Genomic DNA, 17,274 nt, shown 5'->3' with positions numbered 1-17,274 from the left:
AGCTAAAAAGGATGTTGATATGCATCTACAAAGAAATAAGATCATGATTTTGAAGCAGAATATATAAGGTATGAATAATCAGAAACAAAGAGTTGTATGGATTTATCTTTATAAGTATTAAACCATGAAATCAATCCTAATGGTCTCCATTCTCAGACTTTGTGTTAGAGGGTGGTGTGCAGCAGTCTGATTTCTGGAACCTCAACTACACATGGCAGTGCTGGAGGCTCTCGTTCAGACAAATCTAGAATGTACATTCCTGAAGTGTGTCCTTCAAGGTGTTTACAGCGGTAACTCTTTGCAGGCACACTTAACTCTCAAATATTTCAATGAGGTATGAAATATAAATTATTTTATATATGATTAACTTGATTTATAAAAGTGTGTTTGTTTTAACTATAGCAGAACCTGTTAAGTGATTGATGCATCAAAGAATGAGCTATTTTCTGAATGACATGAGCAAAGGATTGAATATTTTTTTGAAATAAAATTTCTTGCATTTATTTGAAGTAAAACCCCCTGAATTTATTAGTATTAATGAAAGTGAATACATTATATCACCTTCACTTTTATGTATGTGTGAATTTCACAGGTTCTGACAATATTTTAACATGTTAGTTACAGTCAACACAGAGAGCCCTGATATGATGGGTGTGTTTATACATTAGAACAGACTCCAACTAATCTAGAAGCTCTGTTATGGATGCTAATACTTTCTGTTCTATATATTCCACTTTTAATCTGTCCTCATATATCTGTTTGCACCTACGTACCTACTGCATAACTTTACCTTGAACAGCTTCTCACTTTTCAGCCTAGTTTCCTAGTTAAACACAAGCCTCATTTCACATGCCTTTCTTGACTTATTCATTTAGTATGACTTAAGAACAATAAGGGAGCAACATATATGAATTGGAATATTGTTTTTGCTTGTCTTAGCAATTTTGTCAAAGGTATTTTGAATATCCTCTTCAAAAGTTCCTTCTAATGGCATAGTAATTGTTTTCATGATCTTTCTAACGAACTATGAAGTATTCTCCTGACAGACCCCATTCTTGTGGTAATGAAGTCTAGGAGAGGGATGCCCTCATTTAATCCTGGATTGATATTGAAGAGTTGTCCCCCATCCTTTTTATACAAGAGGAATGAAAAGATGAGGGGAGACAAGATTCAAATTAAATCATTATTATTTTTATCATCTTTATCATCAAATATTTATTGATACCTGCCCTTTGCCAAATGCTCAAAGGACTACTATAATGAATGTTAAAAGCCCCTGACCAATCTTAGAATATTTATACAGAGAAAAATAAAGCATCACTAAAAGTTCCTTGGAGAGCTTTTGAAAATAGACATGGGTTGCACAATATCCCCATAAAATCTTTCCAAACAATGAGAATATTAGCAAAATGGTTGTTAATTAAATGCTTAATCCGTGCTTATTTAACCCAGTGCTTGATAGATCATATACTGATTGACTGCCAATTCAACATTTAATAACATGGGGCGTGCCTCTTGAGATCAGTATATAATCTAATTATACTTGTTTGATGGCATTTGGAATATAAATTCAAACTTTATTTCACATGGTTTTATCTTTGTATCATCTAGCATTTACATTTAAATATTGTAAAAATAATTTTCTTCTCTCTTTTCTTCTCTCTTTTCCTATTCATATGTCCGACTGTTTCACTATTTTTACATATTACATACGTTAAATTCCCTCTCTGATAATTTCAACTTCTGCATAATGTTTAGGTCTCGTTCCATTGATGATAGGTTGTTTCTCTTGTTTTCTTTGAACACCTTATAATTTTTTTATGGAACTACCCTTAAAGAATAAAACTGTAGGTTTCCTTATATTATTCCTTAAACAATGGCATGTACCAGGACCAAATGGAAGCGTTGTATATAATAGTCGAATTATTTTAAGTATCAATAATAATAAAATACAATGTTATAAAATTATCATCTTGGTTTAAATAGGCTCTTATTCCATTATTTTATTTTGTGATTCAAAATGGTTACAAGTGGCAATTTGAATTTTCAAACTCATTGATTTCTAAGTTCATTAATTATGTGATTATTATGTGCTTGTATTAATTTTACTAGGTCATTTGTAAATATTATCTTGTTATGTAAGTTATAATCATTTTTAAAATGTCACCATTATTTGGATGTATTCAACAGGAAATAGGCAGGTTATTTGATCATTGACAACATGAAAAGATTTGTATTTGGCATTTTTTATAAAGTAAAAATAAATAGGTATAAGCTCTGTCATCAAATAACTAATAATCAACTATGAAAGATAAGGCAATAATTCAAGAAAATATAGTTTAACTATAAATTGTTAAATGTTGTTAACTATTTTTATTAGGAGATATCAGTGGAAATTTATTAAATTAGAATTTTTGTAGGACTGGAATTAAAAACAGGCTTTATTATTTATTTATTTATTTATTTAATATTTGTTTTTATTATTATTCTGTGAAAGAAGTAAGGTAATCTGATAAATTGGGACTAAGTTAGGCTAGTAGGACAATCAAGGAAAAAATATCTTTAAGAAATGAGTGCCAAAGAATAGAAAGGAATCATTTATGGAAAAGGTTTCTGGAAGTAATATTTCCAAAACATGGGAAAAGCAAATACAAAGGCCTTGAGGCAAGATGAAGCTTAACTACAATCAAGGAACAAAAAGAAGCTAAAAGGTTAGGTCAGGAGATAACCACACAAATTTACACCAGCTGGTCCCTAACTTCAAGTACGTGGATATATTCTTGAGGTGAGTTAGACATATATATCATCCAAAAAACAAAAAGAAGTTGACTCCAAAATTACCCTGGAAATTCTGAGTGAGAGTCTTTACAAAGGCACAATCATATTAAAGATCACAGCCATCATTCTCCAAACTCCACTCTGGGCATCACTTGCAGGCACTTAATGGGAGTGTTTAATATCCTCTCTAAAATATTGGGCAGGAAGAACAAACATCCTAGCATGTCTGCACCGTGCACCTAGTGTCTCACAATTGAAAATTAGCTGGAGCTCACCCTGCTGATGGCTTTGCCGTTTATTTTATTATTATTATTATTTACCTTTTATTAAGAGTCCCATCTCTTTTAAGAACTGGGATATATTTTTTGAGGAAAATAAACTATAGGAAATTCAACTGACAGAGATCATACTGTACTTGACTTTTCTGTTCTTTGCTACATTTGTTGAGACACACATCTGTTCTTAGCCTATTTTTAATGGCTCTGTTAAATATAACGGACACACAGTAAACCACACATACTTAAAGAACACAAGTTAAGTTCTGAAATATGCATATACCCATGGAACTGCCAAAACAATCAAGAAAAGGAACGTATCCACCACTTGCAAGTGTTTTTATGCCTCATTCATAAAGCCTCCTTTTTTCCCCACATTCCACCCCTCCACATCCCCAAGTGACAACTGATATGTTTTTTTTTTCCATACACACACAAACACACACACACATACACACATACACACACACACACTGTATTTTATTTTTACAAGAGATAAATAAACTGACACCAAGCATTGTAAATGGATGACCACAACAAAAGCCACAATGATTGCAATTACCAAGTAGGCAGAAATGGAGACATAACAATCCAGGCAGAATTATCAGGCGTTAACATGGATATAAGAAAACATAATGTTTAATTCTAATCTAATTTTATGAAAGCTGTGGTCTTCACATCTACCTGTGCTTTAGAACCACCTGGAAATGTTTTCTTAGTGAAGTTTGTCAGGCCTACTTCCCAGAGATTCAGAATTGGGAAGTTATATTTTTAAAAACTCCACAGGTGATTCTATTATTCAATCAGGTTTGTAAACTACGGGACTAGAGTAGTTGACAACATCAGAGGAATGGTAAGAAAGGCAAGGTTGACCCAGAGGCTAAGAAGACAACGTTTATTTCAGGATGCAGTAACGGGTCCATAAAGTACTTTGTTAGGATAACACATGTGAAATGAAAAAGATTAGGAATCAGAAAAGTCATTTTGGGAAAATTTTCCAACATATAAGACTAATCAGTGAGGAGAAGTTGGGTGAAGAAGGCTTGGAGAGAAAGTGAGGGAAGGACCAGAGATTGGGGAAGAGTTAGTTAGACAAATAGATGATACATACAGAGAGATACAGATGTATTTATTTACATATATTATTTGTCATAATGATGTTGGTGCATGTAAATATCTTACTGAACATGCTTCTCAATTTATATACTTTAATGGCTTATTTCTGAAAAGGATTTTTTATTTCTGATGTGAAAATCTCTAATACAGAGACAGGCATTGTGGTAATCTGGTCAAGAGGGTTTTGACCCAGGCAGGGGCATGGAAAGTCCCCCAAATTACACAGGTAACAATCTACTCTGCTTAGAAAATCAGTTGCCTATGTTATTAATGAAATTAAGACTAATTTTAGAGGAGTCAATTGAAAATCATTCCAAATATAAATTACTGTAGACACAAAGAAAGCAACTGGATAGTAGGAAAGGACAATAGGTCAGACAACAAAAAGCAAAACTTTCTTGTACTATTTCTTCTCTTGACAAACAAAATCCACAGTGCTCATTGTTAAGTTATTGGGAAATCTCTGTTACACTATGATGGATGTAGGCTGTGATGATATGCACCAAGTCAAAGAGAACTATGGAAGGGGTCCAGAACTATGGCTGGCACAAAATAGATGCTCAATAAGAATGTGTTAGATAAATTAAAGAGCAGCAGGAAGTAAGTGACATAATATAAGGCAAATCAGGCAAATAACTGAGACAAATTTTGAACAAACTTTTGGAAATGTCTAATAAATACTAATTATCATTTCTTTTAGATTTGCTTGGATTTGTGGACACAATATCAAAGCATTCGTATTTTAATCCCATGAAGAAGATAAATGAATATGTCATTATTACAATAACGTATTATAAATATCATATATTATCTTCTATGTGCCCCTAGAAGTGTATATATACTTCCCATATATCTGTAAACTGTTCTATAACATAGATATTTTGATCCACAGTTTACAGATGAGAAATTTGAAGTTTTGATGTCTTGGTAATTGTTTTTATTGCATTTAATTTTGGGTTACATTTCTACTTTTGGAACAAGATAATGGTTTTACATTTATGGTGTTGATATAAATTTTCTATTTTTTTTTCAGATCTATTAAGGTATAGTTGACAAAGAAACTTATAAGCTTTTAAAGTGCACAAGGTGATTATTTGATATACATATACATTGTGAAAGGGCTGCTCCCACATAGTTAATTAACCCATACAACACCTCAGAATTTTTTTTTTTTTTTTTTTTTTTTTTTTTTTTTTTTTTTTTTGCGCTATGCAGGCCTCTCACTGTTGTGGCCTCTCCCGTTGCGGAACACAGGCTCTGGACGCGCAGGCTCAGCGGTCATGGCTCATTGACCTAGCTGCTCTGTGGCATGTGGGATCTTCCCAGACTGGGGCACAAACCCCTGTCCCCTGCATGAGCAGGCAGACTCTCAACCACTGTGTCACCAGGGAAGCCCAACACCTCAGAATTTTTATCTTTCCTTTGTGTATATGTGAGAACATTTAGGTCCTATTCTCTTGACAAATTTCAATTATACAAAACAGTATTATCAACTTAGCTACCATGTTATACATTAGATCCTCAGGCCTTATTTAACTTAGAGCTGAAAATATGTATCCTTTGGCCAACCTCTCCTTATTGCCCATACTTCCCTGGTTCTGGTTCAGGCAACCATTTTCTTCTTTTTCTATGAGTTGTTTGTTTGTTTGTTTTTGGTCCCACATATAAATGACATCATGCAGGATTTGTCTTTCTCAGTCTGACTCAGCTCACTGCTCTCAAGGTCCATTTGTGTTGTTGCAAACAGCAGTCTTTCATTCATTCTCACAGTTGGTAATTATGTATGGGGAGCTCATTTTGAACTGAAGTTCAACAATCTCCACACCTTCATGTCTTTTTAAGTTATCATGGAAGCTTCTCTGCTTGAAGATAGAAAAAAATAGAAATTTCATTAAATAATTCCTCTTGACTACACAGGCAAGAAAACCTTTCAGACGCACACCTCGGAGGAATCGCCTCACTCCAGATTGTGAGTCTCACCATTGCAAGGACTGAGATTTCAAGGACTGCCTTGCTCTTGCTTGGGAAGGGACAGAGACTTCTGAGGAAAATAAGAAAACAAACCAAAAAAATTTTTTGGCCGTGTGTGCAGCTTTCAGAATCTTAGTTCCCCGACCAGGGATTGAACAGTCACCTTCAACAGTGAAAGTGCAGAGTCCTAACCACTGGACTGCCAGGGAATTCCCAGAAACAAACAAAATTGACATGAAAAACAAAATATAAACACACAGACTCACAATAATGACTTATTTACTTAAAAAGATTTCACTGAATTCCACATTGAACTAGACACAAAATCCACACCCTAATGGAGCTAAGCTTATAATGGGGAAAAAAGACAAAAAGAAAAGAAAAATGAGTAAATCTCATAGAATGCCAGAAGGAGATTTCTTGCTATGGTGATAAAATAAACATAAAACAGGATAATGGTGATTATGGGTGAGGAAGGGGATGCGATTTTAAATAGTGTGGTCAAATAGGCCTCCTTGAGAAAACAACATTGGAATAAAGACCTGAAGAAATAAAAGAGTGATTCTTGTAAATATCTAGGAAAAGAGAATTCTAGAAAGAGGAAAAAAGTATTTGAGGCCAGTACAATGACAGCAGAGTAGCCAAGGGTGAGAGTAGAATAAGACGAAGTTAAAAAGTGAAAAGGGGACCTGACTTGTATGGTGCTCAAGGACTATAGCATTAAAAACGAAAATAAATAAATAAATAAATAAATAAATAAATAAATAAATAAATAAGGGTTTACAGGGACCAAAATGTTCAAGTCAATCAGTCATTACATTCTTATCCTCTCTGGCAGCTACTTGGGGGGTCAAAGTATAACCACAGCTTAATTAATGAGTAACACATCAGGAGAGAAAGTTCCTCACGTAATGTTGGTGATGTGTTCTCCAGTTACACTGACACATGTTTGCCCTCCATGGAGAGGCATCTCCTGTCTCCAAATAGCACTGGATGCACCCTGCACAATTCTCTTTATAACTCTGCCTCTCACTCCCACTTTTGTGTTAAGTAGACCACCTCTTCTTAACTGAAATTTCCATCACTGATTTTTCCAGCATTGTACATAGTCTTACAGAAAAACTTTTCACTTATCTTCTTAATTGGAATAATATGCCTCTGGAAACACCTGTATCACTTATTTAATACAGCATAGTTGTATTGATAAAATTTGTCTCAGGAAAATCATAATAATCAAATGTTAAAAGTATACAGGACCCTGGGCTAGTTGTTTTAAGTACATGATTTTAATTGTTATTCCAATATACCTATGATATACCAATAAATGATCCTCATTTACAATGAGAAGTTTCAATGATCGTGTCTGCACTAAATATTAATATAGTCACAAATAGCTGCCACTTCCTGAGGGAAGACCATTAATTCCCATCTCATTTATGTTGGGCTTGGTCATGTGACTTGGATTGGCAAACTAAATATACGTAGAATATTTAAGAAGCAGTGTATGTACCCTTCTCCTTCTTCAACAATGATGGCAATCACCCAGATAGAGGATGCTCCATTAACCTGGGTCCCAGAGTGAAGATAATGTAAACTGGATCTGTAGCTCACCTTTGCCATGGAATACAAGTGAGAAATAAGCCTGTGACATGGGCCACTGAGACACAGAGAAGCAGGTCCCTTTTTATTATTATTACTGCAACTTAATATAGTTTGTTATGTCTGTTTAATCCACACCCTGAACCTAAATCTTGATGGTCTTTTTAAGTATGAATGCAGATTTGTCTAATTTACATATATTAATTTTATGGTATCATTAATATCTAAAGTTCTATATAGGTAGTGAGAGTTACAGTAAAAAAAAAAAAAAGATGTAACTATTAAAAATAGAATTTTGACCTGAAAACTGATTATCTCTGCAGAGAATTCCCCCCAAAATTTTTGTTTTTGCATTGGAAGTTTCATTTGCAATAAATCACAGACTTTCCTAGTGTGACCACTCTAAATAGCAGTCACGTAAATAGAAGTTCTGATATGGTATATAAATAAATAAAGTTATGATGTCACCTTGTGAAATGGCTGCTATCTGCCAATTGCTCTGTCCCCAAACTTTTACTGATATCCAAACAAATACTGAGATAGAATTTCAAACCATTTATTTGAAACTATTTATTTCAAACTTTTTTTTTTTTTGGTCTTCAAAAACACTAGGTATTTAGCCAATGTTAGATTACATTTAGAAATCTTAGTTCATCATTAACTGACCCACTAAGACCAAATATAGAAAAATTCAAACGTTTAACATCTGTAGATAGTAAATGTTTGACTATCAAGGATCATTACCAAAAAAGTATAAATTAGTACTCACAGTGACAACTTGATGAAATTCATTACTTCACCAATATTCTTAAAAACAACTCCTCACTGTAAAAACAAATATTTTAAGTAGATTAAGCTTGTGCTTTGTTTTTCTTTCTTTTTTTTTAACATCCTTATTGGAGTATAATTGCTTTACAATGGTGTGTTACTTTCTGCTTTATAACAAAGTGAATCAGTTATACATATACATATGTTCCCATATCTCTTCCCTCTTGCGTCTCCCTCCCTCCCACCCTCCCTATCCCACCCTTCTAGGTGGTCACAAAGCACCAAGATGATCTCCCTGTGCTATGTGGCTGCTTCCCACTAGCTATACACTTTACGCTTGGTAGTGTATATATGTCCATGCTACTCTCACACTCGTCACAGCCTCCCCCTCCCCCTCCCCATATCCTCAAGTCCATGCTCTAGTAGGTCTGTGTCTTTATTCCCGTCTTACCCCTAGGTTCTTCATGAACTTTTTTCTTTCTTAGATTCCATATATATGTGTTAGCATAAGATATTTGTTTTTCTCTTTCTGACTTACTTCACTCTGTATGACAGACTCTAGTTTCATCCACCTCACCACAAATAACTAAACTTCGTTTCTTTATATGGCTGAGTAATATCCCATTGTATATATGTGCCACATATTCTTTATCCATTCATCTGTTTATGGACACATAGGTTGCTTCCATGTCCTGGCTATTGTAAATAGAACTGCAATGAACATTTTGGTACATGATTCTTTTTGAATTATGGATTTCTCAGGGTATATGCCCAGTAGTGGGATTGCTGGGTCGTATGGTAGTTCTATTTATAGTTTTTAAGGAATCTCCAAACTGTTCTCAATAGTGGCTGTATCAATTTACATTCCCACAAACAGTGCAAGAGTGTTCCCTTTTTTCCACACCCTCTCCAGCATTTATTGTTTCTAGATTTTTTGATGATGGCCATTCTGACTGGTGTGAGGTGATATTTCATTGTAGTTTTGACGTGCATTTCTCTAATGATTAATGATGTTGAGCATTCTTTCATGTGTTGTTTGGCAATCTTTATATCTTCTTTGGAGAAATGTCTATTTAAGTATTCTTCTCATTTTTGGATTGTTTTCTTTTTGTTTTGTTTTTTTTTTGTTGTTGTTATTGAGCTACATGAGCTGCTTGTAAATTTTGGAGATTAATCCTTTGTCAATTGCTTCATTTGCAAATATTTTCTCCTATTCTGAGGGTTATCTTTTGATCTTGTTTATGGTTTCCTTCGCTGGGCAAAAACTTTGAAGTTCCATTAGGTCCCATTTGTTTATTTTTGTTTTTATTTCCATTTCTCTAGGAGGTGGGTCAAAAAAGATCTTGCTGTGCTTTATGTCATAGAGCATTCTGCCTATGTTTTCCTCTAAGAGTTTGATGGTGTCTGACCTTACATTTAGGTCTTTAATCCATTTTGAGTTTATTTTTGTGTATGGTGTTAGGGAGTGGTCTAATTTCATACTTTTACATGTACTTGTCCAGTTTTCCCAGAACCACTTACTGAAGAGGCTATCTTTTCTTCACTGTATATTCTTGCCTCCTTTATCAAGATAAGGTGACCATATGTGCGTGGGTTTATCTCTGAGCTTTCTATCCTGTTCCATTGATCTATCTTTCTGTTTTTGTGCCATTACCATACTGTCTTGATTACTGTAGCTTTGTAGTATAGTCTGAAGTCAGGGAGCCTGATTACTCCAGCTCCATTTTTTGTTCTCAAGATTGCTTTGGCTATTCGGAGTCTTTTTGTTTCCATACAAATTGTGAAATATTTTGTTCTAGTTCTGTGAAAAGTTCCAGTGGTAGTTTGATAGGGTTGGCATTGATTGCTTTGGGTAGTAGTGTCATTTTCACAATATTGACTCTTCCAATCCAAGAACATGGTATATCTCTCCATCTATTTGCATCATCTTTAATTTCTTTCATCAGTGTCTTATAATTTTCTGCAGACAGGTATTTTGTCTCCTTAGGTAGGTTTATTCCTAAACATTTTATTCTTTTTATTGCAATGGTTAATGGGAGTGTTTTCTTAATTTCACTTTCAGATTTTTCAGTATTAATGTATAAGAATGTCAGATATTTCTGTGCATTAATTTTGTATCCTGCTACTTTACCAAATTCATTGATTGGCTCTAGTAGTTTTCTGTTAGCATCTTTAGAATACTCTATGTATAGTATCGTGTTATCTGGAAACAGTGGCAGCTTTAATTCTTCTTTTCCCATTTGGATTCTTTTATTTCTTTTTCTTCTCTGATTGTTGTGACTAGAACTTCCAAAACTATGTTGAATAAGAGTGGTGAGAGTGGGCAACCGTGTCTTGTGCCTGATCTTATTGGAAATGGTTTCAGTTTTTCACCATTGAGGATGATGTTGGCTGTGGGTATGTCATATACGGCCTTTACTATGTTGAGGAAAGTTCCCTCTATGCCTACTTTCTGCAAGGTTTGTATCATAAATGGGTGTTGAATTTTGTTGAAAGCTTTCTCTGCATCTATTGAGATGATCATATGTTTTTTTCTCCTTCAATTTGTTAATATGGTGAATCACATTGATTGATTTGCGTATATTGAAGAATCCTTGCATTCCTGGAAAAAACCTCACTTGATCATGGTGTATGATCCTTTTAATGTGCTGTTGGATTCTTTTTGCTAGTATTTTGTTGAGGATTTTTGCATCTATGTTCATCAGTGATATTGGCCTGTAGTCTTCTTTCTTTGTTACATCTTTGTCTGGTTTTCCCATCATGGTGATGGTGGCCTCATAGAATGAGTTTGGGAGTGTTCCTCCCTCTGCTATATTTTGGAAGAATATGAGGATAGGTGTTAGCTCTTCTCTAAATGTTTGCTAGCATTCGCCTGTGAAGTGATCGGGTCCTGGGCTTTTGTTTCTTGGAAGATTTTTAATCACAGTTTCAATTTCAGTGCTTGTGATTGGTCTGTTCATATTTTCTATTTCTTTGTGATTCAGTCTCGGCAGGTTGTGCTTTTCTAAGAATTTGTCCATTTCTTCCAGGTTGTCCATTTTATTGGCATAGAGTTCCTTGTTGTAATCTCTCATGATCTTTTGTATTTCTGCAGTGTCAGTTGTTACTTCTTCTTTCTCATTTCTAATTCTATTGATTTGAGTCTTCTTCCTTTTTTTCTTTATGTGTCTGGCTAATGTTTTACCTTTTTTTTTATCTTCTTAAATAACCAGCTTTTAGTTTTGTTGACATTTGCTGTCATTTCCTTCATTTGTTTTTCATTTATTTCTGATCTGAACTTTATGATTTCTTTCCTTCTGCTAACTTTGTGTTTCTTTGTTGTTCTTCTTCTTCTTTCTGTAATTGCTTTAGGTGAAGGTTTAGCTTGTTTATTTGAGATGTTTCCTGTTTCTTCAGGTAGGACTGTATTGCTATAAATTTCCCTCTTAGAACTGCTTTTGCTGCATCCCATAGGTTTTGGGTTGTCGTGTCTCCATTGTCATTTGTTTCTATATTTTTTTTCTTTTATATTTCCTCTTTGATTTCTTCAGTGATCACTTCATTATTAAGTAGTTGTGTTGTTTAGCCTCCATGTGTTTTTATTTTTTACAGATCTTTACCTGTAATTGATATCTAGTCTCCTATTGTTATGGTTGGAAAAGATACTTGATACAATTTCAATATGTTTAAATTTACCAAGGCTAGATTTGTGACCCAAGATATGATCTATCATGGAGAATATACCTTGAGCACTTGAGAAAAATGTGTATTCTGTTGTTTTTGGATGGAATGTCCTATAAATATCAGTTAAGTCCTTCTTGTTTAATGTATCATTTAAGACTTGTGTTTCCTTATTTATTTTCATTTTGGATTATCTGTTCATTGGTGAAAGTGGGGTGTTAAAGTCCCCTACTAGGATTGTGTTACTGTTGATTTCCCCTTTTAAAGCTGTTAGTATTTGCCTTATATATTGAGGTGCTCCTATGTTGGGTGCATAAATATTTACAATTGTTATATCTTCTTCTTGGATCCATCCCTTGATCGGTATGTAGTGTCCTTCTTTTTGTCTTGTAATAGTCTTTATTTTAAAGTCTAATTTGGCTGATATGGTAATTGCTACTCCAGCTTTCCTTTGATTTCCATTTGTATGGAATATCTTTCCCATCCCCTCACTTTCAGTCTGTATGTGTGTCTAGGTCTGAAGTGGGTCTCTTGTAGACAGCATATATATGGGTCTTGTTTTTGTATCCATTCAGCCACTCTGTGTCTTTTGGTTGGAGCCTTTAATCCATTTACATTTAAGGTAATTACTGATATGTATGTTCCTATTCCTGTTTTCTTAATTGTTTTGGGTTTGTTATTGTAGGTCTTTTCCTCCTCTTGTGTTTCCTACCTAGAGAAGTTCCTTTAGCATTTGTTGTAAAGCTGGTTGTTGGTGCTGAACTCTCTCAGCTTTTACTTGTCTGTAAAGGTTTTAGTTTCTCCAACAAATCTGAATGAGATCCTTGCTGGTAGAGTAATCTTGGTTGTATGTTTTTCTCCTTCATCACTTTAAATGTGACCTGCCACTCCCTTCTGGCTTACAGAGTTTCTGCTGAAAGATCAGCTGTTAACCTTTTGGGAATCCCCTTGTGTGTTATTTGTTGTTTTTCCCTTGCTGCTTTTAATATATTTTCTGTGTATTTAATTTTTGATAGTTTGAACAATATATGTCTTGGCATGTTTCTCCTTAGATTTATCCTCTATGGGACTCTCTGTGCTTCCTGGACTTGATTAACTATTTCATTTACCATATTAGGGAAGTTTCCAACTATAATATCTTCAAATATTTTCTCAGTCCCTTTCTTTTTCTCTTCTTCTGGGACCCTTATAATTCGAATGTTATTGTGTTTAATGTTGTCCTAGATGTCTCTGAGACTGTCCTCAGTTCTTTCATTTTTTTTTCTTTATTCTGCTCTGCAGTAATTATTCCCACTATTTTATCTTCCATGTCACTTACCCGTTCTTCTGCCTCAGTTATTCTGCTATTGATCCCTTCTAGAGTATGTTAAATTTTATTTATTGTGTTGTTCATCATTGCTTTTTTCCTCTTTAGTTCTTATATGTCATTTTTATATGTTTCTTGCATTTTCTCGATTCTATTTCCAAGATTTTGGATCATCTTTACTATCATTATTCTCAATTCTTTTTCAGGTAGACTGCCTATTTCCTCTTCATTTGTTAGGTCTGGTTGGTTTTTACCTTGCTCCTTCATCTGCTGTTTGCTTTTCTGTCTTCTAATTTTGCTTATTTTACTGTGTTTGGGGTCTCCTTTTTGCAGGCTGCAGTTCCATAGTTTCTGTTGTTTTATTTTGTGTCTGTCCCCAGTGGCTAAGATTGGTTCAGTGAGTTGTATAGGTTTCCTGGTGGAGGGGACTAGTGCCTGTGTTCTGGTGGATGAGTCTGAATCTTGTTTTTCTGGTGGGCTGGTCCACGTCTATTGGTGTGTTTTTGGGTGTCTGTGGCCTTATGATTTTAGACAACCTCTCTGCTAATGCCTTGGGTTGTGTTCCTGTCTTGCTAGTTGTTTGTTATAGGGTGTGCAGCACTGTAGCTTGCTGGTTGTTGAGTGAAGGTGGGTCTTGGTGTTGAAATGGATATCTCTGGGAGATTTTCGCCATTTGATTTTATGTGGAGTTGGGTGGTCTCTTATGGACCAGTGTCCTAAAGTTGTCTCTCCGACCTCAGATGCACAGCCCTGGTGCCTGGCTGGAGCACCAAGAGCCTGTCTTCCACACGGCTTTTGGGAAGTCTGACGTCTTCTGCCTGCATTCAGTGGGTGTTCTATAGGAGCAGTTCCATGTTTAGATGCATTTATGATGTATCTGTGGGGAGGAAGTTGATCTCCACGTTTTACTTTTCATCCATCTTCTCTGTCCCCTTTCCAGATTATTTTTAGAAGGCTTGAAAGAGACTGCTTTGGGCTCTTCTCTATAAAGCCTAACTCATCATCATATGGTCCTCCGGGTAGGGTTAGGAGAGGAAAGAAATATATATGTGCTTTGTTTTTCTCATTCATTTTAAGTTAGTCTGAAATTTCATAGACCTTAACATGTTTAACCTTGAAAAAATGTTCTTTTTCACTATAAGATGTCAAATTATCTTTAATGGAGGGAGTCCGGATTTCTTGGTGACGTTTTCTATAATGAACAAACTTTTGAGTTTTGCATTTAAATAGCCTGGTGTTTTGTCTTTTCTCTTCTAATGTAGTCATCGATTGTGAAGTAAATATAGATGAATGTCTATCAGAGCCCTGTTTCCGTGATGGAACTTGTATTGATGGCATAAATCATTACACCTGTGACTGCAAGAGTGGGTTTTTCAGAACACACTGTGAAGCAAAGGCAACTGACTGCCCACCACATCCTTGTCTACATGGCAGGTAGCTATTTTTATTTTTCTATGATTTAATCGAAGAAGGCAAATTTAACTCACATATTTAAAACTGAATCTCAAGGAAAAGTTGATAAAGGTAATTTTAATTATGCTTTTTCATAAAACAAGAGCTAAGTACAGTTAAGATGACAGATGCTGCCTGTTTAACTTAATGAAATGCACTGATACATTATCTCTGCCCTTCTTTTATTTCTGCTCATTAGCATAAAGTAATTTTCAATAAATGTGGATTAATTGGACTTTAATAACCTTAAAGGTAATGCTCACAGTAATAGTAGTAGCAGGTAGGATGATGAGAGATTCTATTATTTGCTCTGTGGAGGGATAATATCACAAACTTAGTATTTAAAATGTTCCTAAATAGACCAGTTCTTTCATCCCTATGTGCAGATAAGATATTTTTTGAATCTCTTTATGGAGTTGTATAATAACTATTCTGCTCATGGATATAATATTAGTTTATGCAAATCTAGAGTGGGGATATTTCTAGAAGATGCAGGTGACAAGGAGGGATGACTCAAAGAGGCACCCAGCTGCCTTCCTCAGCACGATTTTTCTTTCCTAGTCTTGCCACAAACTTTGTAAGCCAGAGAGGGAAGATGAAGATGGGTAGTACACGACAGTGCCATTTGGCCCCAGCTAATTTCAGTTTCCTACATAATCCCTAGACATACTTTTTTTATCTTTTCAAGCTGTTTTTTTTTCTTTCTTTCTTTCCATTGCCATGGGGAAGATGGGAAAAATGAGAATTGATTTGTTCTTTCAGTCCAGTCACCTTGAAGGATAAGAAAGTAGAAATAGACTCTGCCTTCTATTGCTCATGGGAATGTGTTTTTTAATTTTTTTTTTAACCTGACCTGGAAAAGAAAAAAAAAAATTAAACAGTGAACTCTCTTGAAAGTATGCTTTCATTGTCTTACTTATTTTTTTTAAAAAAAATTATGTGTTTCAGATGCATAGATTTCATTGATAAGTATCAATGTTCATGCAGTGCAGAATGGACTAGCTCAAGATGTAAGATCAAGATTAATGTAAGTTTTATAATTTTTACTAAATTTAAAGTAATTTAAAAGAAATACAAAACAGGTAGCAGATATGTGGTCCTCTCAAAGAACCCATAAGAATTTTGGTCCACACCAAAAATCCTTGATATTTGGTCCTGCCCAAAACGTTGTGAAAGGGCCCAAACATGCTCTTGGAAATTTTGGATAGGACCAACTATCCTGTGGGAAACAAGCTATTTGCTGTAGGTCTCAAAATCATTATTTCATCAATTACTGATGATTTAAGTGCCTCTCACCTTTCCTTTGGAATTTTTTTTTTGTTTTGGAATCTTTGCTGACTCCAAACAAAACTAAAAATCATAGCTTCTTTCACCTCCCCCTGCTCCGTCTATTGGTATCAAAACTTCTGCAATATGGAGTCCTCAATCAACTAAATCCTGGAAGTGACCATTGTCCAAAGAGCTCAGAAGTCTTATGATTTGCCATCTGTCTTCCCCCCTCTGATCTTAGGACACACAGGTGTCTGTGGATGTGTAGGGATGAGGAGATTAAATGGATCCATACACAGCAAGGAGAAAAATAAGTACTGGATGGATGTACCAAGAGATGGGTACATGTAGAGAACCTCAACATCAGTAACACTCTCAGAATCTGTCTTCTGATCTTCAGGCATATGACCTGACGTGATTGACACATGCTATTTTATGTGGAATGTGTCATCTGATGAGAAGTTTCAGTGACCTGAAGTTTAAGACCATTCATGGTGGATGAGAATCTCGTGTGTCTTCCTGGATAATGGGAAGTTCTTCCAGGTCCTTCCTGGCTGACAATGACATGTTAAAAGAAGGAAGCACAGACACTAAAGACAGCCTTTGGCATTGTGAGACTATGAATATTTTATTTAATTCCTTCATGTCTCTTTCCTTTATCAGTAAAATACAGTTCCTATATTGCAGGATCATTGTGTGATGATACACATTGAATGTGGTTGATACTTAGTAAATTATTTTTTTGGAGGGAAAAACAGAATTGAACTGCAATTTTGCTAGTTACCTTCTATGTGATCTAGGACAACTTACTTGCAATCTGAAATCATGTTTTATCTATTCAATGAGGGTAATCATAGAAAATACCTCTTAAGTTGTTGTGAGAATTAAATTAGATAATGCAGGTAAATCAACTAGCACATATTTTGACACATTTTTGAAAGCCTAAAAATTTATTGACATTTTGTGGATTTGATTCTAGATAGTGAAAGACACACTTGATGTGGAGAAGGAGATGTTGTAATTAATAAATTCCTTGGTAGAAGATGAAGGAGGCATGTATCTTGTCTGCACTGTTGCATG

The 17,274-nt window shown here is 34.9% G+C and overlaps 1 protein-coding gene across 1 annotated transcript in view; it reads left to right on the top strand.

Annotated features, from left to right (window-relative positions):
• Positions 1-211: 211 nt before the first annotated feature.
• LOC309810902 (uncharacterized protein) overlaps positions 212-17,274 on the top strand; it is a gene marked incomplete at its 5' end in the record, with an annotated part of 182,106 nt that continues 165,043 nt past the window's right edge. Inside the window, 4 exons of the mRNA XM_082633219.1 lie at positions 212-334; positions 6,087-6,138; positions 14,736-14,907; positions 15,874-15,952. Of these exons, the coding sequence (XP_082489345.1) occupies positions 212-334; positions 6,087-6,138; positions 14,736-14,907; positions 15,874-15,952 (426 nt within the window). The remainder of the gene's footprint in view (positions 335-6,086; positions 6,139-14,735; positions 14,908-15,873; positions 15,953-17,274) is intronic.

Source organism: Mesoplodon mirus, assembly GCF_964341445.2.
Source record: "Mesoplodon mirus genome assembly, chromosome: 10".
In the NCBI taxonomy this organism is placed as follows: Eukaryota; Metazoa; Chordata; class Mammalia; order Artiodactyla; family Ziphiidae; genus Mesoplodon; species Mesoplodon mirus.
The sequence above is the reverse complement of the archived record's forward strand: the minus strand, read 5'-3'. Positions and strand labels throughout refer to the sequence as shown.